This window comes from Coregonus lavaretus (assembly GCF_964263955.1).
Source record: "Coregonus lavaretus genome assembly, chromosome: 29".
Classification (NCBI taxonomy): domain Eukaryota; kingdom Metazoa; phylum Chordata; class Actinopteri; order Salmoniformes; family Salmonidae; genus Coregonus; species Coregonus lavaretus.
The window spans coordinates 11,595,990-11,620,478 of NC_140016.1; the positions used below are offsets into that span (position 1 = coordinate 11,595,990).

A 24,489-nucleotide genomic window follows, 5' to 3' on the forward strand; every position below is an offset into this window, starting at 1 on the left:
TAAATAAATACACATATGTTAATTGGGAACCGTTTTCCCCCGAAAATCTGTATTTATTTTTTTACAAAACAAACAAATCCCAGACAACATAGTAGTCGAAATAACAACACCATCAAGTTTAAACTAAGGCAAAATATTTCATATTAGATACACTTTTTCACAAGTATGTGTTACATTTTCAAAACTAAGCACATTTTCAACTAACTGAGTAGAACAAACACATTACCAGTCACTTGTTCACTGCACCAAATCACTCTTTCAAAATGCAATATTCACTTTACTTTTGATATAATTTTGTCATTTGTTAACAAAACTATCACTTAAACTGCTCAAAACTGATAACTACTTAACCAAAATGTTGTAGTGCCTAGTTAGAATATATAGTTTGATAACTGCTGAAAACTACATTTTTACCTCAAAATGTATCAATTTGAAATCAATTTATGTTGGAAGGTAAAACCAAATCATATATGGATGTGGCTGTAAATACTACATAATTATCTATCAGCCAGTGTGCTTCAATAGGACAAAGTGGAAAGAGTCACTATGTGCTACCACCTGGAATTATAGTGTAGTTTACAATGCACTGCTGAAATACCTGGGTTGTATATAACAATATATTCATTTGAATTTTGTTGGTAAGCTGATGAATTTCAAGCAGAGAGACACTATCAGTTCACAAGTCACATAGAAAAGGTGATCTTGTACAATGTTGCATGGGGAAGAAGTGGCAAACAACACATGGTATATTTTTACAGTGCCAACTGCTTTACAATGCTCACAACCTGCCATTGGATACAAATTATTACAAAAACTGTGCATGCCATGTTATAGTCAAATACAGTATGGAACATTATATTGACCATTCCTAGTCTTTCTATTCAGCACTTCAAAAAGAACAGTTTTGAAATGTGTATCTTGTATTCTTTGCCATTTGATTAAATGGTAGTTAAAATGATAAAAAATTGTGAGTATATCATTATCTGATGTATTGGTGACTAAACTAAATGTGCTCATACTATTTCATGGAAAACTTTGATTTTGCATAAATGACTTGTGTGAAACCCCAATGAATGCACAATCAAAGGTTCTGAACATAAGATAGGGGGCATTACAAGTGTTATGACTTTAGAGTTTTGTACTTAGGAGTTTTGAAAATATACCACTTACATCAACAAAAAAATTGCCAAATTGATTGCAAAAAACTGTAAATCACATACCATCTGATTATGCATGTGGAACAAGTTGTGCACATGAATCAAATAACACCACAACCTAAAACAGCTAACAATTCAATAAAATAATTAATTTTAATGACTTTTCCCTACACAAATAATTTACATATATTGTATACCCTACAAAGATTTTCTGTATAAATGTATCTAAAGTAATGGTGTTGAATGAGACGGTGAAGTCCTTCCCAAGATTACATTGAACATTTTCACAATCATGGTTCTCGATCTCAAGCTTTCACATCACGGAACCACTGAGGAACAGTGCAAAAACAAAAACACATCCCTCTTTTTCTTCTTCAATAATTTGAAAAAATATATATCACATTTAGGCTTTAGTGTTTAGGTGTTTGTGTTGGAGGGTGTTATGGAAAGTGAGAACATGTAGCCCTGAGAGCTCCAGTACAAAAGGAGGACATGCCTGAGACAACTCAGCACAAAACACTACTTCATTTGATGCTGATCCATAAAAAAAAAAAATACTCCTTAGGATTACACACATTCATTTACCAATATACCTGAACCTGAAAAAACACTGCAAATTGACCGCAACAATCCCAAACAGATATAATATGACAAAAACAATCATTTCTACACGATCACATATGCCTTTATTTATTCATGGGAATACATAGGAACGGCTTTTCTAAATTAAAGTCACTTTGAAATGATTTCCCCCCCCCCAAAAAAAATAAATTACAACAATAATAATTGTATAAATGTGTATTTGTTTGCTCAGAAAACTTGGCAGGCCGCCTATTGGGGAACCCTGCCCTATAGAGTAGTACATTTTCTTCAGGCAGGCATGTATCCTAAGATACAATTCCCCTTTACACAGTTTCACCATCCCTTAAAGCCTATGATAACATCCAAAAGTCTTCTTTGGAAAAGGAACCCCTGAAAAATCAGAGCTGGGTGTGTCGTTTGTTCTGTACATGAGAAAACTAATGAGGTATGGTGTGGTATAATTTACTGACAGTTGCTATTTACCAGTATGTGGTATTATTTACAGTACTGATGCTATGTGGTATTATTTACTGACAGTTGGGAGTGACATCAAGCACAGTTTCTTCTTCCCTAATGATCCTATTGTGTTTTGTTCCTATGCAGACAGAGAGCAACTGGCCACACAGGGCAAAGACAGAGAGCAACTGGCCATACAGGGCAAAGTGTATCCATAGACCAGGCCTCACAGATATGTCCTCAATCTGTGGCATAGAAGATCTCTTCTACCAGCTCCGGTTACACCCTACCTTCCGCCCTCCCACTGTTCACATCTTGATCTTGGAGTACAGTTTGTCGATCTGCTCCCTGAAGTAGTTCCTGAGTTCTGCTCGCTTGGCTTTCAGGGTGGGAGTGAGAAGGCCATTTTGGATAGAGAACATCTCTGTGTACAGGGTGATGTCCTTCACCTGATCAAAACAGACATGAAACAGATAATAATTATGTTCTCTAGTTAAGACCTGATATGAAATAAAACAGACTGTGAATATTCTCTCAAATATTTTGTCAAAGATTAACCCTTTACCTGCTCAAAAGATTTCAGACCACTGTCTTTCCCTAGTTTCAAGAGGTCTTCCAAAATGGCCTTCTTTACATCCTACAGAGACAAAAACACTTAATTTCAATGTGAATTCTCCAACACATTCAAGTGGATGTTCCATATCAGGGATGGATGTTCCATATCAGGGATGGATGTTCCATATCAGGGATGGATGTTCCATATCAGGGATGGATGTTCCATATCAGGGATGGATGTTCCATATCAGGGACGGATGTTCCATATCAGGGACGGATGTTCCATATCAGGGACGGATGTTCCATATCAGGGACGGATGTTCCATATCAGGGACGGATGTTCCATATCAGGGACGGATGTTCCATATCAGGGACGGATGTTCCATATCAGGGACGGATGTTCCATATCAGGGACGGATGTTCCATATCAGGGACGGATGTTCCATATCAGGGACGGATGTTCCATATCAGGGACGGATGTTCCATATCAGGGACGGATGTTCCATATCAGGGATGGATGTTCCATATCAGGGATGGATGTTCCATATCAGGGACGGGCAACTAGAGCCCACAACCCCCCTTTTGTAGGCCCGCAGCTCAATTCCCCCCCCCCAAAAAAACTGTTGAGTCAGAATAGGAGAATGCACAAGATGCAATTTCAAAATGTAGTTTTATATCAGCACTTTCACTTATTATGTCAGTCACTGGCTGTCACTCAATTAGCCCATGTCAGTTAACATGTTTTGATAGTCTAGCCAGCTAACTTAACAATCTAAACTTGTAGTAATCATGGTCCAATTACAGACCGGGGGGCCCACATTGACATCCCTGTTCTATATGGAAAGAGACTGTTGAAAATATATAAAGTCTACTGTGAATCGGTGCAGATGGTCAGTGGTCCTACCATGTTGTTGCATAGGTCTCCATAGGATCCCTCCAGTCCTCTCTTCTTGGCCCAGCCAGGAAGGAAGTCAGGATCTGGCACAATGATGGCTACTAGGCATGCCTGGAGGAGAACACAACAGTATAGCTGAGGTCTGTGTATTCTCTCTCTATCCACCTCATTCTCCAACGTTGCTATGGGCACCGCCAAACAACGGAAGTGATGGATTCGACTTCTGCTTTACTTCCCTACTGCAGTGCGCCAGTGGCAAACTTGCCAGAGTAAATTATTTGAAAGAGTCAATTTATAGAGTATAAAAGTAAACAAGTGTATAAGTGTAATTTTATATTTACTTAATTCAAGTTCGCTAAACGTTAGCTAGACCTACTAGTAGGCTAGTTCTGTTGTGATAATAACGTTGGTTGTGTCAGAGTTAAGGCCCGGGCCATCCACCAAGCCAATAACGGTAACAATAACTAATGATAAACTATAGGCTACATAACTATAAAACGTTGGTGAGCATCCACACTAGAGGAAAGTTTGTTTTACAGTCCTACACCTGTCAATCAACTGATCAACGCATCCTACTGCACACTGTCTATTAATAAGGTGTTAACACAGACCATTCATGAGGTCTAACGACAGATACTGGTTCAGACCATTCATGAGGTCTAACGACAGATACTGGTTCAGACCATTCATGAGGTCTAACGACAGATACTGGTTCAGACCATTCATGAGGTCTAACGACAGATACTGGTTCAGACCATTCATGAGGTCTAACGACAGATACTGGTTCAGACCATTCGTGCTTTCAGGGTGTGTTCATTGTCAGTGACAACTGCAAATAATACTTTAACGTACAGTGCATTCTGAAAGTATTCAGACCCCTTGACGTTTTCCACATTTTGTTATGTTAAAGCCTTATTCTAAAATTGATTAAATTGTTTTCCTCAATCTACACACAATGCCCCATAATGACAAAGAGAAAAGTTTTTTTTTTTTTTTACATTCTCTTTTAAAACATAAATACTTTATTTACATAAGTATTCAGACCCTTTGCTATGAGACATCCTGTTTCCATTGATCATCCTTGAGATATGTTTCTACAACTTGGAGTCCACCTGTGGTAAATTCAATTGATTGGACATGATTTGGAAAGGCAGCCACCTGTCTATTAAAGGTCCCACAGTTGCCAGTGCATGTCAGAGCAAAAACCAAGCCATGAGGTAGAAGGAATTGTCCGTAGAGCTCCGAGACAGGATTGTGTCGAGGCACAGATCTGGGGAAGGGTACCAAAAAATGTCTGCAGCATTGAAGGTCCCCAAGAACACAGTGGCCTCCATCATTCTTAAAATGGAAGACGTTTGGAACCACCAAGACTCTTCCTAGAGCTGGCCGCCCAGCCAATCTGAGCAATTGGGGGAGAAGGGCCGCGAGATCCCATAGGGCGGCGCACAATTGGCCCAGCGTTGTCCGGGTTTGGCCGGTGCAGGCCGTCATTGTAAATAAGAATTTGTTCTTAAATGACTTGCCTAGTTAAATAAAGGGTAAAAAAAAAAACTATCCTTGATGAAAACCTGCTCCAGAGCGCTCAGGACCTCAGACTGGGGCGAAGGTTCACCTTCCAAAAGGACAACAACCATAAGCACACAGCCAAGACAACGCAGGAGTGGCTTCGGGACAAGTCTCAATGTGGCCCTGCCAGAGCCCAGACTTGAACCCAATCGAACATCTCTGGAGAGACCAGAAAATAGCTGTGCAGCGACCTGACAGCGTTTGAGAGGATCTGCAGCAAAGAATGGGAGAAACTCCCCAAATACATGTGTGCCAAACTTGTAGCGTCATATCCAAGAAGATTCGAGGCTGTAATCGCTGCCAAAGGTGCTTCAACAAAGTACTGAGTAAAGGGTCTGAATATATTTCTAAAAAACTGTTTTTGCTTTGTATGGGGTATTGTGTGTAGATAAGGGGGAAAAAACAATTTAATCCATTTTAAAATAAGACTAAGGTAACAAAATGTGGAAAAAGTCAAGGGGTCTGAATACTTTCCGAATGCACTGTATGTAGGCTTAATGAAAAATAATATAGTAACTTCAATAACAAACGCTGTTTAGCCTGCACATCTTTCACAGCATGTCATTGCCTCGTTGCTCAAGTGGTTTGCAAGTGATTCCCATTTTTCTAATGGTTGTCAATTTCTCTGGTTCTCCTTTTTGACTGTGCTCATCTCTGTATGTCCTGCTGTGCAACTATTTGCAATGCATCCGTGCAACAATGTTATAACTGGCCAAAAGTGATCACACCACTGCACTTTCTTTCCTCAACTTTCCCCGACATGAATTTTTCTATGCTGCTTTAGGCCTGTTTTACATTCAGCAATTAGCAAGAGCAAGCCTGCTTCTTGCCCTGAATAGACTTTTAGGCTTAGTATTTAAAAAATTACCAAATGTCCTATAGATTTTGTAGCCTATAGCTTTTCCTTGGATTTCACGAGAAGAGGAGAGGCTTGCGTAGCCTATAGCCTGCTGCGCACAGGAACAGCTGGAAGAGAGGCGATAGTGATGTCTAGCCGAAGTAAGAAGCTAAATATTAGCTAGATATTAGGCCATTCATTCGATAAATATTAGGGCTATAGGCTAAATATTTACCAGTCAAAGTGCAAGAAAAATAAGTTAACAGATGAGGACATGGCAGATCTGTAGTGCGTTCCTCCAGGCTGCGCTCTGTGGTCCCTGGGCACGCAAAGCTCCACTATTGATTAGGCCTACGTTTTTAGACAATAACATTATTCTACCTGGTCTACAACAACACAGTGCAATGAGGAATGTATTATTGTTATCAAGTGATTACACAAGTATTGTCCATAAGCTGTAAACGGCAGTGATGTAGGTTAACTTGAATGACCTCTCACACCTCCTCTTTAGTTTCATGTCAAAATAACAACATAAGCCAACAGCCTAGACCTGGTCATGTAACCATTTGGATCAGTTTGGGTCTATTCTCTACAGTTTAGAAGGTCAGAAAGGTACATTAGCAGGACACTCATATGGTGTATGTTGTCAGGATGTAGCCCAGTGTTAAGACAGTAGGCCTATAGGACAATATGGTCTTCTCCTTTCCAACTCCCCGCCCGTTAATGCTGTAGCCTATTTTACACTTAGCAAACAAGAGCAAGCGTGCATCGCTCCTCCAATAGTCTATTAGTAGGCTAAAGAAAATAAGTGGAAATAAGTGTCCAACAAGCTTTTGTAGTCTGGCTTTTCCTGGGACTCCACAAGATTGAAAAGGAATAGCTGTGGCAGCAGAGAGGCCAGGTGCGTAATTGCAGTACAGAACAATGAAGACAGACAGGTTTGAGATGTAGCCTATAGCCTAAATTAGAAGCGTATGCATATTAGCCCATAATTCATAAACTCAATGTTAAGCTTAATACTGCAGTGAATATCCAGTCAATTTACACAGCGAAAGAAAAAATAGTTTATCGGATAATGAAATCATAGTGTAGGCTACCTAACCTATGTTCGCTCCAGAGGCTGCGGCGTGCCGGATACTCAGCTTGAAAAGCTACCTTAAGGTTTCAGTTTGTTAGGGACAAGAAATGTATGCTACCTAGACTACAACAACACAATGTAATGAAGAATGTTATTACTGTTTTCAAGTGAGTGCAAAACCGTGGTCTAGGCTGTAAACTGCAGTGAATAGCCTATGTTATTTGAATAACCACTCAAAAGCCTGGCATTTTAAATGCATATTCATTTTGAAATAACTGCATCTAGCCTGCCTGATTGGGCAACTATTTGTTGCAGTTATGGGTTTTTTCTCGTCAGTTTAACCTACAAGGTCCAGGCACATTAGCAGGACACAAAAATTGTGTATTTTGTCATGATGTATCAGCTAACAGAAACATACTAATGCAGGGATTTCTAGTGGCGCGCATATGAATTATGACAATGCTTGAGCGCGGAGAAAGTTGTATTCATAGGTTCTGCGTTTGGCTTCAGTGTTTTAAAAGCTTTCGAAAATGAGGTGGATACCAGGGTCGTATTCATTAGGATTAAACGTAGCAAAACGTTTTGCATCTAAAAAACAAAAAGTGTTTCTTATTGGACAAGTGCAGGTAGTACCTCCCTGTTTAAGTCCATTCACTTTCTAATGAATATGACGTAGTAGTGTATCCCTTTTCCTTATGGACACAGTATCAATCCCTCCTTACCTGTAGGCTGTCCCCGTGCACAAAGACCTGTGCCACTGCGTCACTCCTGGTGTAGATATTCTCAATCTTCTCTGGTGCAATGTACTCTCCCTGGGCCAGCTTGAAGATGTTCTTCTTCCTGTCCACAATTTTCAAAGTGCCGTTCTGTACACACAGATGAGAGATGGTAATAAGAGTGTTATGAAAGACTAGGCGGAAATAGAGGCTGTATACACACACTCACTGGCCAGTTTATTAGTTCACGGAAATGGATCGCTCCTACAGTGAGTCACGTGGCCGTGGCTTGCTATATAAAGCAGGCAGACAGGCATCCAGTTACTGTTTGAACGTTAGAATGGGCAAAACGAGTGACCTAAGCGACTTTGAGCGTGGTATGATCGTCGGTGCCAGGCGTGCCAGATCCAGTATCTCAGAAACGGCCAGTCAGCGGCAGCCCTGTGGGCGAAAACAGCTCGTTGATGAGAGAGGTCGAAGGAGAATGGCAAAAATCATGCAAGCTAACAGGCGGGCCACAAACAGACAAATAACGGCGCATTACAACAGTGGTGTGCAGAACGGCATCTCCGAACGCACAACTCGTCGATCCTTTTCACAGATGGGCTATTGCAGCAGACGACCACACCGGGTTCCAGTCCTATCAGCTAAAAACAAGAAGAAGTGGCTCCAGTGGGCACGCGATCACCAACACTGGATAATTGAGGAGTGGAAGAACATCGCCTGGTCCGACGAATCCCGGTTCCAGTTGTGTCATGCTGATTACAGAGTCAGGATTTCGCGTAAGCAACATGAGTCAATGGCCCATCCTGCCTGGTGTCAATGGTACAGGCTGGTGACGGTGGTGTACCGCTGTCCAATCTGCAGAAACTGCATGATGCCATAGCGTCAGCATGGACCAACATCCCTGTGGAACATTTCCAACTTGTAGAATCCAAGCCCCGAAGAATTCAGGCTGTTCTGGAGGCAAAGGGGGGTCTGACCGTTACTAGATGGGTGTACCTAATAAACTGTTCAGTGTGTGTGAGTGAGTGAGACACAAACACACACTCACCGGTAACCACTTGCCAATGTCCCCTGTGTGGACCCAGCCGTTAGCATCAATGGTCTCCTCAGTCTTCTCTGGGTCCTTCAGGTAGCCCAGAAACACATTGGCTCCTTTCACACACACCTGGAAAGACAGACACACACACAGTATAGACTGAGTGCATGGAGTGTAAAGGGGACATGACCTATTTCAATGTTGATGAGGTAAACACTGCAAATACACATCAATCTTTACATAACATTCTGGATGCATCCCAAATGACACCCTATTCCCTTTATAGTGCACTACTTATGACCAAAGGCCCTGGTTAAAAGTAGTGCACTATACAGGGAATAGGGTGCCATTTGTGACAGACTTCAGTAGAGTAATTGCTTCATGTTAAACAACGCCACTGGGCACTGAGGGCAATGCCAGGCTCCCACCCACCTCTCCCTCTCCATTGGCAGCCAGGTAGTTCATCTCAGCCACATCAACCAGCTTCACAGAGTTACATGGCAGGGGCGCTCCCACATGACCTGGGGAGGGAAGCACAGAAACAGCCCAGACAGAGTTAGCCTCCATAACACAAGTAGGTGTGTGTCTCAAATGGCACCCTATTCCCTATATAGTGCACTAACTTTGACCAGAGCCTTATGGAATAGGGTGCCATCCCTCACAGGACCCCCAGGGGGAGGTGGTGCCTGGGTATAGTATACAACCTCTCTTCATAAATGGGATGACTAATGTGTGTGACGGTTAATGTGACGGTGTGGAAGTTTGCTCATTACCTGCGGTCCAATCCCCTGGTACGGTCATTGTGCAGCCAGCTGTGCATTCAGTCTGTCCATACCCCTCATACAGCTGTTGAGGGGAAATATAGACTTGTTTGGCACGGTTTCCATTATGTTTATGTATGATGCAGGACTGGGGCTGTCCTAGACTGCATGGGAGTCTCATATTGATAACATACAGCTGGATTTATATCAATACCAAACTGACAGGCAAATTTCTACCTGAGAAACTGTAATTGTCTTGAATGGTAAGTTAACCATTTACCCATCACCGTGACTTCCAGAGCCTGGACCTTGCACTAGTCCGACAAACATATAGCCCCTATAATCCACTGGCCTGGGAACACATTCCAGATCCTACAGCTGGGCATCAGTATACAACCTCCGCTGGCGCTATCCTATCCCAGAATGCACCAGTGGAGACCCTAAGACAGACTCACTTGGCAGCCCAGCACAGCTCGCAGGAAAGTCAGCACCGTTGCAGACACTGGGGCAGCACCCGTCATCATCAGACGCACCCGTCCTCCCAGACTGGCCTACAGGGGGCACCAGAGAGAGGCAACAATCAGGAGATCATTATGATGGCTGGACAAGTTTTCTACATGTTTCACTTTTGCTGAACTATGTGCCAATCAGTGATCTGTGGAGCACAGTGGTTTTCTCAGTCAGGGAGGAGATACAGTACCTGCACTTTCCTAAAGATGAGTTTGTCCCATATGCTGTCCCTCCTAACGATGCCACTCAGCAACTCGGCCTCCTTCCTCTTATAAGCAAAGTTCAGCACCCACCTCTTCAGAGAGGTGTTAGCCTGCCCATAGATCTGAAGATAGGGCATTATGAGGTCAAAATACAGCAACAACTGTAGTCAACACGAGTGCTGTAGCAGGCAGCAGGGCATTACAGGAAACGTAGTTAGAAGAGTCAGTGTTTCTCACCTTGTCGAACATCCTGTTGAGGAGGCGTGGCACCACAGGGAACACTGTAGGCCTCAGGGTGGCGACGTCATCCATCAGCAGGCGGATGTCTCCCTGGAAGAAACCAATCCGCCCCCCGTGCACCAGAATGACCCCCTGGGGTGAGAGGTCAGGATAGCACAGAGGTGGTGAGGAGAAATTATGTGTAAAACCCAAACAGGTCTGTAGATTTGGGAGCATTTTATGGCAAAAAAGCATCACGCATTTACATTGTAGGAGAAGAATTTGAAGGTCAGAGGATTTACAGTAGCACAAAGATATAAATGCATGGATACATACCTCCACGACCCTCTCGAACATATGGGCAAGTGGCAGGTAGGATATATGAACATCATGGTGGTCTAATTTGAGGTGTTCCTAAAGGATACACATGCACGACAAACGCAACACATACAAAAGACAAGGGGAGATATTGATTATGTTACCCCCCTACCTCCACCACCCGCTCAAACATGTGTGCCAGAGGCAGGTATGAAAGCAGTACATCCTCGTGGTTGGGAAGGCAACAGGTCTGGAGCCCACAGAACCAGAGGAGAGTAGATGAGGACAGGACAGGACAGAGGCAGGCCAGAGCAGCACAGAGACACACAGGGTTAGCATGTTAGCACTGAAACAGACACACAGGGTTAGCATGTTAGCACTGAAACAGACACACAGGCATTAGCAGAGAGGAGAGAAAGATGTTCAGAAATAAGTTACAGCAAAAATAGAGTTTAGCGGTAAAGTTTGGCACAAGGTTTCACAGCACAATTTTACAGACAGCAACAGACAGTCCTCATGAGCAGGTGGGTATCATATTAGATGGTAGACAGTGTATATACTGTCAACATGACTAGGTTGGGTGTAAACATGATATTTGACACCATCTTTCCTCACAATCATTAGCTCTTATGGTTCACGCCTATAGGCAATATTTGAATACCAAGGGTATGAGGAGAAGACTTTGCATATGAAGCTTGGCACAAATCTATTTGCTCACACACAAGTACCGTCAACAGTAGAATCAAAATATATGTCAACAGATGTGTTAGTTGTAAAACAACACTGTCCCATTGCTTTACCTCAATGACCTTGATGAAGGCAGAGCAGTTGGCAGCAACATTCCCATGTGTTAGCATGGCTCCCTTTGGGTTCCCTGAGGAAGACAACACAGAAATGAGACTAGCCGCATAATAATAATTATAATAAATCATTTAGCAGACGCTCTTATCCAGAGCGACTTACAGGAGCAATTAGGGTTAAGTGCCTTGCTCAAGGGCACATCGACAGATTTTTCACCTAGTCGGCTCGGAGATTAGAACCAGCGACCTTTCGGTTACTGGCACAACGCTCTTAACCACTAAGCTACCTGCCGCCCTGCATACATGTGGCTTTCTACAGTGTGGACACATTAAACAGCACTCTTCAGATAGAGCCACACAAGAGGGACAGAGGCCATCTTAGGACAGTGCTCAGTTTGGCATTGGATCATAAGATGGCGTACCCGTGGTTCCACTGGTGAAGCAGATGATAGCCATGTCTTCAGGACTGGGAGGCTGCAGAGAGCAAAGGGTCACAGGTCAAAGAACTGAATGAATGAAAGCTAAATCAAACTCCAATCAATATGGGGCAGGAGGGAGGAACAGGCATCTTTACTCACAACTGGTTGGTGGTGGTGGGCCTTGCCGATAGCCTAGAAGAAGACAATATGAATGAAGGTTACTTGAATATGTACTAGCACTAGCTACTCTCATGGGACAACACCAGGTTGTAGGACTTCACTTGTGGTAAAGACAGACGCAAAACAACACAATTCTAGACTGCGCCTGCCCTGCCTTAAGTCTGCAGTTTAGCACACAAAAACAAAAAGACAATCTCAGAGAATTTGAAGCAAATTTAGTTCAGGAAGTGGTAAAACAGACAAGAGAATGAACCCCAGCAGACTAGTTATGAGTCAGAGTTTCTCCCCTCACCTCCACTTGGCTCAGGCTGAGGATGTCGATGCCACAGTCCTTCCCCTTGGCCACCAGCTCATCATCAAAAGGCTCCATGAGGATGATGGTTCTGACACTGTGCTCCCTGCCAGACACACACGCCAGGACTAGCCTGGCCTTCTCAGGGACGTCACACAGTATGCTGGAAATGGTGGCTGTGCGCATGCGTACACACACACACAAAGAGATCAATAGGGTCAACCACCATATCCACAAGAAAGTATCTCAATGAGATAAGCTGGACATATAAAAGCTGATGAAAATATGACATCAATTTAAATGTATTCTTATTTGAGAGCTTCTCTGGGTTGTTGCTCACCTTTGTCGATGACGTAGGTGATGGCCTCAGTACCCAGAGTGTCATACAGGGGCACAGCCACCAGAGAGAAGGTATAGCAGGCCAGCTCAGCGATGGCCCACTGCAGACGCACAGCACACATGACCAATCTACCGCTATCAGTACTGCTTCTACAGAGTTATGCCTGTGTAGTATTTACCCCACATGTAGCAGATTCAGAATGAACCAGTTGAACATTGTATGCAGCACTTCAATGTTTGTGACTGTGTGCTATTACTGTACTGCTCTTCAAGTGGTCTTGCTCACCTCTGGTCGGTTCTGAGCAAAGATGCCGATGAACTGGTCTTTGGTTTTAGTGTGTCCCCTGTGGAGCAGCGCAGAGCCCAGGTTCTCTGCCTTCTCTGCTACCTGGGGGTGGAGGACACACAGCATGTTAGGGGGGGGTGGAGGGCACACAGCTCTTTAGGGGAGGAGGGGTGGAGGGCACACAGCTCTTTAGGGGAGGGGGTGGAGGGCACAGCTCTTTAGGGGAGGAGGGGTGGAGGGCACACAGCTCTTTAGGGGAGGAGGGGTGGAGGACACACAGCATGTTAGGGGAGGGGGGTGGAACGCACAGCTCTTTAGGGGAGGGGGGGTGGAGGGCACAGCTCTTTAGGGGAGGGGGGTGGAGGGCACACAGCATGTTAGAGGAGGAGGGGTGGAGGGCACACAGCTCTTTAGGGGAGGGGGGTGGAGGGCACACAGCTCTTTAGGGGAGGGGGGTGGAGGGCACACAGCTCTTTAGGGGAGGAGGGGTGGAGGGCACACAGCTCGTTAGGGGAGGAGGGGTGGAGGGCACACAGCTCGTTAGGGGAGGAGGGGTGGAGGGCACACAGCTCGTTAGGGGAGGAGGGGTGGAGGGCACACAGCTCGTTAGGGGAGGAGGGGTGGAGGGCACACAGCTCGTTAGGGGAGGGGGGTGGAGGGCACACAGCTCGTTAGGGGAGGGGGGTGGAGGGCACACAGCTCTTTAGGGGAGGAGGGGTGGAGGGCACACAGCTCGTTAGGTAGTTAGTGATACATACTGCAGGAGGAATGACTCAGCAGAACACATGGGACGTATTCATTAGTGCACACTGTAGCAAAACATTTTGCAGCGGAAAATGTTTTTGCAGGAAGGGTTTCTTATTGGACAAGTTCAGGGAGTCCCTCTCCGTTTCCGTCTGTTTTCATCCGTTTGGAGTCTAGTGAATATGACCCTGCTGTCTCAGAGGAGAGGGGGAACACTAGGGAGAGTTACAGAGGACTATCAGTTCCTCACTGGGGGGGATCCCTTGTGGTTTGGATGGGTGTGGCTGGCTTTCTGTTTAAACAGACCACTCAGACACACCATGGGGACTTGTAGACTGTCTAATTATGATAGAATAGTGCACCAAACAATATTTTACTGCCTAAAACTACATTTGGTATAACACCTAACCAGAAATATATTCATCACACTATAACAAGAGAAAGTGACAGATGAATGTTGTTGTGCTGGAGTGTGTTACATTGCAAGGTGTCAAGACATCCTACCTCGGAGTATGACAGCCACTCATAGGACTGGTTTGGTTGTCTTGCTCCAAGACAGGGACCATTCTCTAGTGGAGAAAACACAAAATTAACATTTCAAATCACCTTAATGTCCTAGTATGTCAAGTATAGTCTACATAAGGTGCTTAGAGAGACACTCACTGGAGACCCGTGCGCCCCTGAGGAAGAACTCATACATGGTCTTGGCATCGTCGTACAGGTGGGTCATGTGTTTGTCGCTGTCCATCAGCGCTGACCGGCGGGCATACTCTCCTCCCTGACAGGAAACACAGTACCACATTAAACATCCATCATACAGGCGACTAGCTCACTGTCTGACTACCATAGGTATGACCCATAGACATCTGCACAAACACCAAGGTCATCCAAGGCCTGTAAAATAACACAGATTTCAAACTGACGAACTCCTCTGTGTGCTAATGGAGGAATGACTAGCTTGCTGTGGAGAAGACTTTCAACAGGGTTGTTCATTGTGCTCATCCATCCTGTTATTTTCAGAGTCATTTCTGCTTGTGTGAAGCATCGTATTTACTCACTCAAGTATAGCCACACACGCATCTAACTATGCTGGCCAACGCCTTTTCCAGGCCAAGTGTGGTGGTTACGCTCCAACCATAAAATAATGCCACTCTCAGGCCACAACTGTGAAACCAAGGGCACTAGAGACCAGGCCGGCCACTACTCAAACAGCCTCATGCACCTCCACTGTGTGAGTATACCACAGCCCTGCACTCAGGATAGTAGCCTATATCGTTAGCTGGGGTATACAGCCGTTAATATGACTCATGAAGTGAGGTGTTTACTTGAAGAGGCAGCTTGATGCAGGAATGAAAGTAACCAGAAAGAATGTGTACCTCTTTACACATAAACAATACCTTCAGGCATTGCCAAGTCATACAGAAATCATGCCATGTCCTTTACAGTAGCAGGTCGGTCATGACTCTCCTTACCGGAACCTCGACGGACTGCATTCTCAGGTCGCATGGTGGCTTCAGGGCCTTGGGCCGGGTGGTGTACCAGTAGGTTGTGAGGGCAGCGAACGCCCCTACTCCCACCAACGTGTGTGTGGACAGGCTACGCAGGTATTGCCGTACCTCATCCAGCTCGGGGATGCGCAGCTGATTCAGGAGCTGCTGGGCTTGCATGGTTGGGCCTTAGCTAGCGTCTCTGTCTGTGGGAAAGAAGAGGTTCGTTAAATGAACATACAGTCACGTATTATGTCCTATGTCCATAACCATCAAACAGATTTCCTCCTGGTGGGAAATCAAATTATTTATAAATCGAATCATAATCCGTATCCTGAAAAGGTCATTTTCTATGTTAGATAGCTACTAGCTTAGCAAGCACTAAGCAGAGAACACTGGTTGTGAAAGTAACAGTCCATATGTTACTCTATATTTGAAAGATCATACTTTCGCTTTGTTTAATCTCAGGTTTGAATTTCCCATGGCATGATTTCAGCATTCATTCACTAATAGCTAGTCTTATCCTCTGTGTGAAACTACTAGTCTGTAGAACAATGGATTGACTACTATGCTCTCAATTACCTTCTTTCTTTCTTTAATAAGAGGTAGGGACAGGAACACCTCTCAGTGTTGTCATGAAAACACACAGAGCTGAGGGTCCTTTATAGTGGGTGTAGTGTTGTGGCTCTATTGAACTTTGGACCAGATAGTTGCCTTTAGCCTACATACCAGTGTCTTGGTCCTTGACATTACATTTACATTTAAGTCATTTAGCAGATGCTCTTATCCAGAGCGACTTACAAATTGACTAAGGTAGATTAACCCTCTAGTCTAAACTGCAGGGGGGGGGATACTAAACTAACATATGGAATTGTTTTGAGAATTGTTTTAAGATGGAATTGCTTTAAGACCCCTTAAGGTATCAAAAATATTTGATGAAACATTGAATTTGGCCTTACTGCATGGAACAACATATAGTCCACAAAAAAATCTAAAGGAAGTTTGTGAACTGACTTCAGACGAGTCCCTTAACTCAAAGCAAAATGGGGAACACCATAGTGTTCGTGAGAGTCTCATATTGCCATAGAGGTGTCATTTAGTAGGCCAAACCGTTCAGGCGCTACAAACGTTTTCATGAGGCCGATTTACGGGATGTCTCATGGTCTGACAAACAATGCTGTAGCTCTGCCACCTTTCACCGCAGATGTGGATTGACGACATCAGCGTACGTGGTCGATTGAGACACATCCAATGCAAAATAACAGATATCTCTAGCTTTAACTGACGGATTTTGATGGGGATTTTTTATTATGCTAATTATAATTTTGCAGGGCCATCGACTCTGGGGGGTTAAGAGACAATTTAATTGGTGAATGAGGCGTTTAAACTCAGAACACTCATTGATATCGATGCAACCCCTACCCCTGTTCAAAGCCTTAATGGTCAAAGAAGATGATTGAATGGTCGGGGTGCCGGAAAATAATTATAATAATTTGTACACTTCCAATTAACCACAACTAGGCTTAAAAATATAATTTCATAACTTGAATTACATTGAAACACGACTACGTCTCTTCGAACAGACTTCCTAAATTAAACTCACTTTTAGCTGAATTCCTAGTGATGTCTTTTTTTTGTGCCGAAAACTAATTTAAATAACTTCTCACATACATACAGTGCATTCGGAGAGTATTCAGACCCCTTGACTTTTTCCAAATGTTGTTATGTTATAGCCTTATTCTAAAATGTGTTAAATTAATTGTTTTCCTAATCAATCTACACACAATTCCCCATAAAACAGGTTTTTATACATTTTTGCAAATGTTTTACAAAACATTAATTTAAAAAATACCTTATTTACATAAGTATTCAGACCCTTTGCTATGAGACTCGAAATTGAGCTCAGGTGCCTCCTGTTTCCATTGATCATTCTTGAGATGTTTCTACAACTTGATTGGAGTCCACCTGTGGTCAATTCAATTGATTGGACATGATTTGGAAAGGCACACACCTGTCTATATACAGTTGACCTTGCATGTCAGAACAAAAACCAAGCCATGAGGTCGAAGGAATTGTCCGTAGAGCTCCGAGACAGGATTGTGTCGAGGCACAGATCTGGGGAAATATACCAAAAAAATTCTGCAGCATTGAAGGTCCCCAAGAACACAGTGCCCTCCATCATTCTTAAATGGAAGACATTTGGAACCATCAAGACTCTTCCTAGAGCTGGCTGCCCGGCCAAACTGAGCAATCGGGGGAGAAGGGCCTTGGTCAGGGAGGTGACCAAGAACCCGATGGCCACTCTGACAGAGCTCCAGAGTTCCTCTGTGGAGATGGGAGAACCATCCAGAAGGACAACCATCTCTGCAGCACTCCACCAATCAGGCCTTAATGGTAGAGTGGCCAGACGTATTGTGTGTAGATTGATGAGGGGGAAAAAACAATTGAATCCATTTTAGAATAAGGCTGTAACGTAACAAAATGTGGAAAAAGTCAAGGGGTCTGAATACTTTCATTTACTAAAATCTTTGCTGACCTCTGTTGCCAACTATCCAGTCAAACAAGTGATTAAATCCACATCAGTTAGCTAGATAAAGCAGTTATCTAGATAGATAGTGTGTCATGATAACGCCAACAGCCCTGGGTTCAGAATATGGAGGTGATGGTCCCCATGCAGTGTCAGCACTGGATCATGCCTGGCAGGCAGGAGGAATGTGGGCCATTGACGTAACATGTAACCCTAAAGGACCAACATGACTTCTCACCTACTTCTTCTGTCTATTATTGTCCCATGCATTTATTCTCAGACTGTTACACACCGACACATTACCTGCTGCTAGAAACATACACAACACAAAGAGGAAAAAAGTATTCTCAAGTCAGGGTCCACGCTTTCCTGTCAAGTAGGCTATTTGATAGAGTTTAGAGACAGTGTGGTGGAAGTGGCACAATAACAGGCTGACCAATTTATAACCAAGCCTCAGTCAAACGTTCAAAGCCTTACTCTAGTACTTCCATTTCAGTAAAAAGCCTAACAACCATAAACCTCTGATCTGCCTACAAGCTTCCCTTCCCCAGGTTTTACAAGCAGTGTGGAGAGGTTTAAACAGAGCACCATGGTGTGGTGTAAACTCACAGATGTCCTTCAGGTGTCTTTCAGGCCGTCTCCACAGCAGATATGCAACCAAGAGTGTCCTTATGATCCACAACCCAAAACCAGACAGCCTGCCACCAAACAAAACAGGGTGACAATACTGGGGTCTCAGAACTGGTCAAAACTACTGCACTTTTCAGCAAACGCTAGTGTAGTGAGCTACGAGACTACTGCCTCCAAGAGTAGCTAGCTGATCCAAAGTGTCACTGATTCAGAGAAGCCACATGTTTCCTATAAATAGCATGAGATAACAGCAACATAGCTGTGGCTGGACACAGTGTCATACAGTGAGGTCCAAATGTATATGGACAGTGAAATTTTTTTAAATATATTTTTTTCACTTTGTGCCTCTAACTTTCTCACTCATCATTATTCATGATTCATTCAGGATTATCCGTAATGATGGTAGCATCCACATTAATGTATTACCTGAAACACAAACAAAACAAACTGCAAATGCATCCAACAACTTTGTAAAGTCACAAGCTTTATGTAGTCATTGCGTGCTAGGAATATGGGCCAAAATACAAAACTTTGGACTACTTTAATAAACATAAGTGAACTTGTCCAAATACTTTTGGGGGGGGGACTATGTACAAAAAGTGCTGTAATTTCTAAACGGTTCACCCTATATGGATGAAAATACCCTCAAATTAAATCTGACAGTGAGTCTGCACTTTAACCTCATTGTATTATTTCAAAGTGCTGGAGCACAGAGCCAAAACAACAACAAACGTGTCACTGTACATACAACACATGCACACACGTCTTTAGCTAATCAGAAGGAAAGACAAACGTCTTCTTAGCGGGTCAATACATCTGTCCTCACAGGTGGCTGGCCAGTGGACAATAGTGCAGGAGTCTATCTGGTCAGATGACAGTTCACTGTGACCAGAGGACAGGTAATATGTAATGTATCAAAGATCAAAAGGTCAGACTCGATGGTCCAACCCCATTGGCCAGAAGCCCTCAGATATCCGCTGAGTCAGCTGAATGATTACAAGAAGTGGAGATAGAGTGAAGACTGAGTGGGTGAAGATGGGATATGGTTAAAGAGGTGTTTGAAAATACCTTTTAACAGCAACTTTTACTGGGAAAAGTATTAGTGGACAGGACAGGACTGTGCTTCTGTTCAATGGATGGGGAGGTTAATCAGCTATGTACCACTGTGTGTAGGCATACTTACTCCAAGAACTTTGAATAATATGTTCCATCCTGATGCTGACAGAGGACATAGATCAAGTAGTACCACTACCAGGCCAAGAACATCAGCCAAGGTCTGGCCAGGGAAGTCATGCATCCATTCACATCATAGCCTAGCCTGCTCTCCCAGGTTTTTCTGCCTTCCAGCCCAAAGGTAACCTGAACCCTACTACAGCAGCCCCCCCCCCACGGGTAGTAAAGGATCACCCCATGGCCTATCAGCCAAACAGACTAAGGAAAGGGAGGGAGGAGCGGGAGGGAAGCTATTTAAAACAAAATGACGTTTGAATGGAAAATACTGGGCAGGAGGTATGTTGTGTGTTAGTGTGTGTGTGTGTTGGGTAGGGGGAGCAACTCCCATTTACACGTAGAACAATTTAGGGAGTGTGAGCCATCAGACGTTAAAACACTGAAGTTCAACTGGAGACTCATGTCAAAGCCTTTGCATAAGCACACGGTTTAATCTACAACCCCACAGTTATGGACTCCTGGTTAATCTCATCAGTCATTTACCTCATCTTCATTACTTATTGACATACATCCAGAGCAATGCTTGTTTCAGAGGCGTTGTGACTCAGAAGTTACTGGTGAGTGGTGTGCGCGTCCTTCAAGCCAAATCTTTTCATTCACTGACTGGGTTTATTTACATGGTACATTCCACACTTCTGGCTCAGATTATATCACAGTCACTCTCAATACACACATACTCACTTCACTACTAGTGGCCAAGTCTAAGCAGCAGCACAGTGACTGGAGTTGACAGACCCCCCTTTCAGGCAGGTCACCTAAGGATTGAGAAGGGGGACAAACTCACCACATTAGGTTCATTAAAAAGCTCATCCTAACCCTAACCTTGTAAGACAAAGACTGCAGTGTTTACAATAATGCAACACCTGAACACATCCAAAACTTGGAGGCATTACAGTAAAATACTATGATCATTACACTATTGGAGGCATTGCAGTACAGTACTATGATCATTACACTATTGGAGGCATTACAGTACAGTACTATGATCATTACACTATTGGAGGCAGTACAGTACTATGATCATTACACTATTGGAGGCATTACAGTACAGTACTATGATCATTACACTATTGGAGGCAGTACAGTACTATGATCATTACACTATTGGAGGCATTACAGTACAGTACTATGATCATTACACTATTGGAGGCATTACAGTACAGTACTATGATCATTACACTATTGGAGGCATTGCAGTACAGTACTATAATCATTACACTATTGGAGGCATTACAGTACAGTACTATGATCATTACACTATTGGAGGCATTACAGTACAGTACTATGATCATTACACTATTGGAGGCATTACAGTACAGTACTATGATCATTACACTATTGGAGGCATTACAGTACAGTACTATGATCATTACACTATTGGAGGCATTGCAGTACAGTACTATGATCATTACACTATTGGAGGCATTACAGTACAGTACTATGATCATTACACTATTGTTCCAACTGAATGTGTTAAATAAGATGAGGACCCTTTGTATACATGCAAAATGGACTAAAGTAGTAACAACATGAATTAAGATAATTTCAGCAAGGTCACAACAATCGAGCCCTATGTTTCTGGACAGCTCTGTAAGTAGTAATGGGGGGGGGGGGGGGTGTATCGTGAAGTCCCTAAGTATGGTGCTAATATCATATCATGAGGTCCCTAGCAATTCCTAGACCTATCTGTAAGGCTGCACACAGTCTGCCCCGTCTGGCCTCTCCCAAGCATACAAGCACCACCCTTTAGAGTGAGGATGAGTGGCAGAAGTGCCCTCTAAACTCAGAGTCCTAGTTAAGCTACGTCCTATGAGGTTTAGGAGACCGTCAGTCAGGAACAGTCAGTCCAGGGGTGTATTCATTATGTATTGCAACAGAAACCGTTTACGAACCAAACAGAACGAAACCGGACCTGCCTGATTTTGTCCAATAGAAACACATTGTTGTTGCAAAACATTTTCTGTTCAGAGTAAACCGTTTCTGTTGCAAAACGTTTTGCAACAGAAGAATCCGGATAATACATTCAACCTAGGTTAATGGCTTTCAAATGACATAATGAATGCATCTGTTCCTGTTCTACAAAGACAAAACAATGTCATTAATACTCAGAACGTCATCTCATCACTTAGACCCCTAAATCATTAATGCCATACATTGGTTTCAACACTCTGTCCACTCTAAAGCATCTTTATTGGTTAGTGAAGCAACGCCATTGATCAGTCTAGGCTACTTGTGGTCACACTGGATAAGCTTGGATTACCTTTGCCCAAGTGAACTAGGATCACTTGGCCAAAGGTTGCAGCAGAACAGACCTCTCAGAGACCTTTCCCCTTACATCAGGTGTGTCAAACTCATTCCATGAAGGGCCTAATGTCTGCAGGTTCTTTCTTTCAATTAAGACCTACACAACCAGGTGAGGGGACCTTAATTCATCAATCACGTACAAGGGAGGAGTGAAAACCCGCAGGCTCTCGACCCACCGTGGAATGAGTTTGACATCTGTGCCTTACATTGTCTCAAGACAGGCGACCAGGCCAGAGTAACTTGTTATTGACCAAGAGTTTGTTAAAATAGTTGTACAGATTTCAATTTGTACACATAGGCATATACGAAACAATACAACCAGCAACTCGGCAAGTGCAATGGGAAAAACAACGTCCTCATAATAATTGGGCTCCCGAGTGGTGCAGCAGTCTAAGGCACTGCATGCATCTCAGTGCTTGAGGCGTCACTACAGACCCCCTGGTTTGATTCCAGGCTGTATCACAACCGGCTGTGATTGGGAGTCCCATAGGGAGGCGCACAATTGGCCCAGCGTTGTCCGGGTTTGGCCGGTGTAGGCCATCATTGTAAATAAGAATGAGTTCTTAACTGACTTGCCTAGTTAAATAAAGGTACAATAAAATAAATAGGCTTTGGGGAGGTTTTTGTATCTGACCACAATCACCCTAATACTCCTATGACACCGTAAAGGAGTTTAACTAGTCTCACTAAAACTTCTCCAAGACATAGTGTGAAATGACAAGACATTGCAAGTGTGTGTGTATGACACACAGGGGTCAGGGAGGATTAACGGGCGTGCAAGAACAAAAGTGACAGCTGAGCTGGGACATGTTGAGCCATCCAATGAGGGAGTGTCACCTTTCACCTCAATACCTGCGGTAGAGAGAGGGGAGAAATGACCCGACTGCTACCGATTCAGGCATGGGTTGAGAAGGCAAGGGCATGATGTAACTTTTAAAACTCACAGTAGGGTTATAGCACAACCGAAATACATTTGGAAATACTAGCTACTGCTAGTTACCAAGTCTAACTACAATCAGAAAAATTGCAATAACTGCTAAGGCACACACAATTTAACCCATTGATTTGGTTTAACCTAGTGTGAGACACGTTTAATTGATAAATAGCGAAGTACAATGTTTTTGCTGCTAATTAATCTGGATAGGAGTAGCACGCCTACTTTTAGCTAACAAATTGACATGGCATTATGAGCAACTGTTACCAAGACGTGGCTTTGTCGCTAGCGTGTGTAATTCTAGTTGCTATGACATTACGTATGGATCCGATCCATTCAAGCCATAAATCAACAAATGCATATAATGAGACTAAATCAGCCATCATTCCTAGTTACAATTATAAACAACGTTTATTTCATTGTATATTTTTGGCATTATTAATATTTGCATACATTTGCTGAACAGCGTTTCCATTCATCATTGATACATACCGGTATTTCAAGTTAGATAAAGGCGTTGAATAGTCTCGTCTGTGAAGCATCAATAGGTTTCTAAAGTAATCTATCGTAAAAACACGACATAGAAAACAACGACCACCAATCTTTGCAGCGCGCCAGCCTTGTGATATTGACCATGCGTCTTGGAGGAGGGCATGTCCGTGGTACACCCGGCTCGTGAGGCGACGCTTAGCCAATCAGAGCCTATATACGTTGCGTTTGACTCAAAATCTTTGTGTGGGCACTACTCATTGGTGAATTTTGCCACCGTCTCTTTAACGCTTGTAAAATAATTGTTGTACGCTGTGTATTGTTTCTCCAATCCGAATTTTGACCCCATAGGTCTAAACCTCTTTCTTTCTTAATTTGCTTCAGTAGACTATCTGAAACATTCAGCTCGACGTGCTTTTCATAGACACATGTGTAGCCTACTACACTCTTTAAAAAAAGGTGCTAAAAAATATTTAACAAATATAAACGCAACAATTTCAAAGATTTTACAGAGTTACAGGTCATATGAGGAAATCAGTCAATGAAATAAATTAGGCCCTAATCTATGGATTTCACATGACTGGGAATACAGATATGCATCTGTTGGTCACAGATACCTTTTTAAAAAATGGGCCTCAGGATCTCGTGGCTGTATTTTTGTGCATTCAAATTGCTATCGATAAAATGCAATTGAGTTCATTGTCCGTAGCTTATGCCTGCCCATACCATAACCCCACCATGGGGCCCTCTGTTCACAACGTTGACATCAGCAAACCGCTCGCCCACACAATGACATACACATGGTCTGCGGTTGTGAGGCTGGTTAGATGTACTGCCAAATTCTCTAAAACCATGTTGGAGCCGACTTAAGGTAGAGAAATTAACATTAAATTCTCTGGCAACAGCTCTGGTGGACAGTCCTGTAGTCAGAA

At 43.4% G+C, this 24,489-nt stretch overlaps 1 protein-coding gene across 2 annotated transcripts; it reads right to left on the bottom strand.

Moving 5' to 3' along the window:
* Positions 1–1,823: 1,823 nt before the first annotated feature.
* LOC311105036 (long-chain-fatty-acid--CoA ligase 1-like) lies at positions 1,824–23,695 on the bottom strand. 2 transcript variants are annotated; one of them, XM_084147014.1, is made up of 21 exons: positions 23,561–23,695; positions 15,429–15,649; positions 14,620–14,734; positions 14,461–14,525; positions 13,213–13,314; positions 12,928–13,027; positions 12,588–12,763; positions 12,275–12,307; positions 12,119–12,170; positions 11,697–11,770; positions 10,915–10,992; positions 10,597–10,731; positions 10,347–10,481; positions 10,102–10,197; positions 9,659–9,731; positions 9,318–9,406; positions 8,898–9,014; positions 7,850–7,993; positions 3,655–3,756; positions 2,761–2,832; positions 1,824–2,644 (listed from the first exon to the last, which is right to left on the bottom strand). In XM_084147014.1, the coding sequence occupies exons 2-21, from the start codon at positions 15,621–15,623 to the stop codon at positions 2,504–2,506; spliced, it is 2,094 nt and encodes a 697-aa protein (XP_084003140.1). In that variant the 5' UTR covers positions 15,624–15,649; positions 23,561–23,695; the 3' UTR covers positions 1,824–2,503. The 2 variants fall into 2 exon arrangements, with proteins under 2 accessions (XP_084003140.1, XP_084003139.1); XM_084147013.1 differs by lacking the exon at positions 23,561–23,695 and adding an exon at positions 20,512–20,587.
* Between the last annotated feature and the right edge of the window lie 794 nt (positions 23,696–24,489).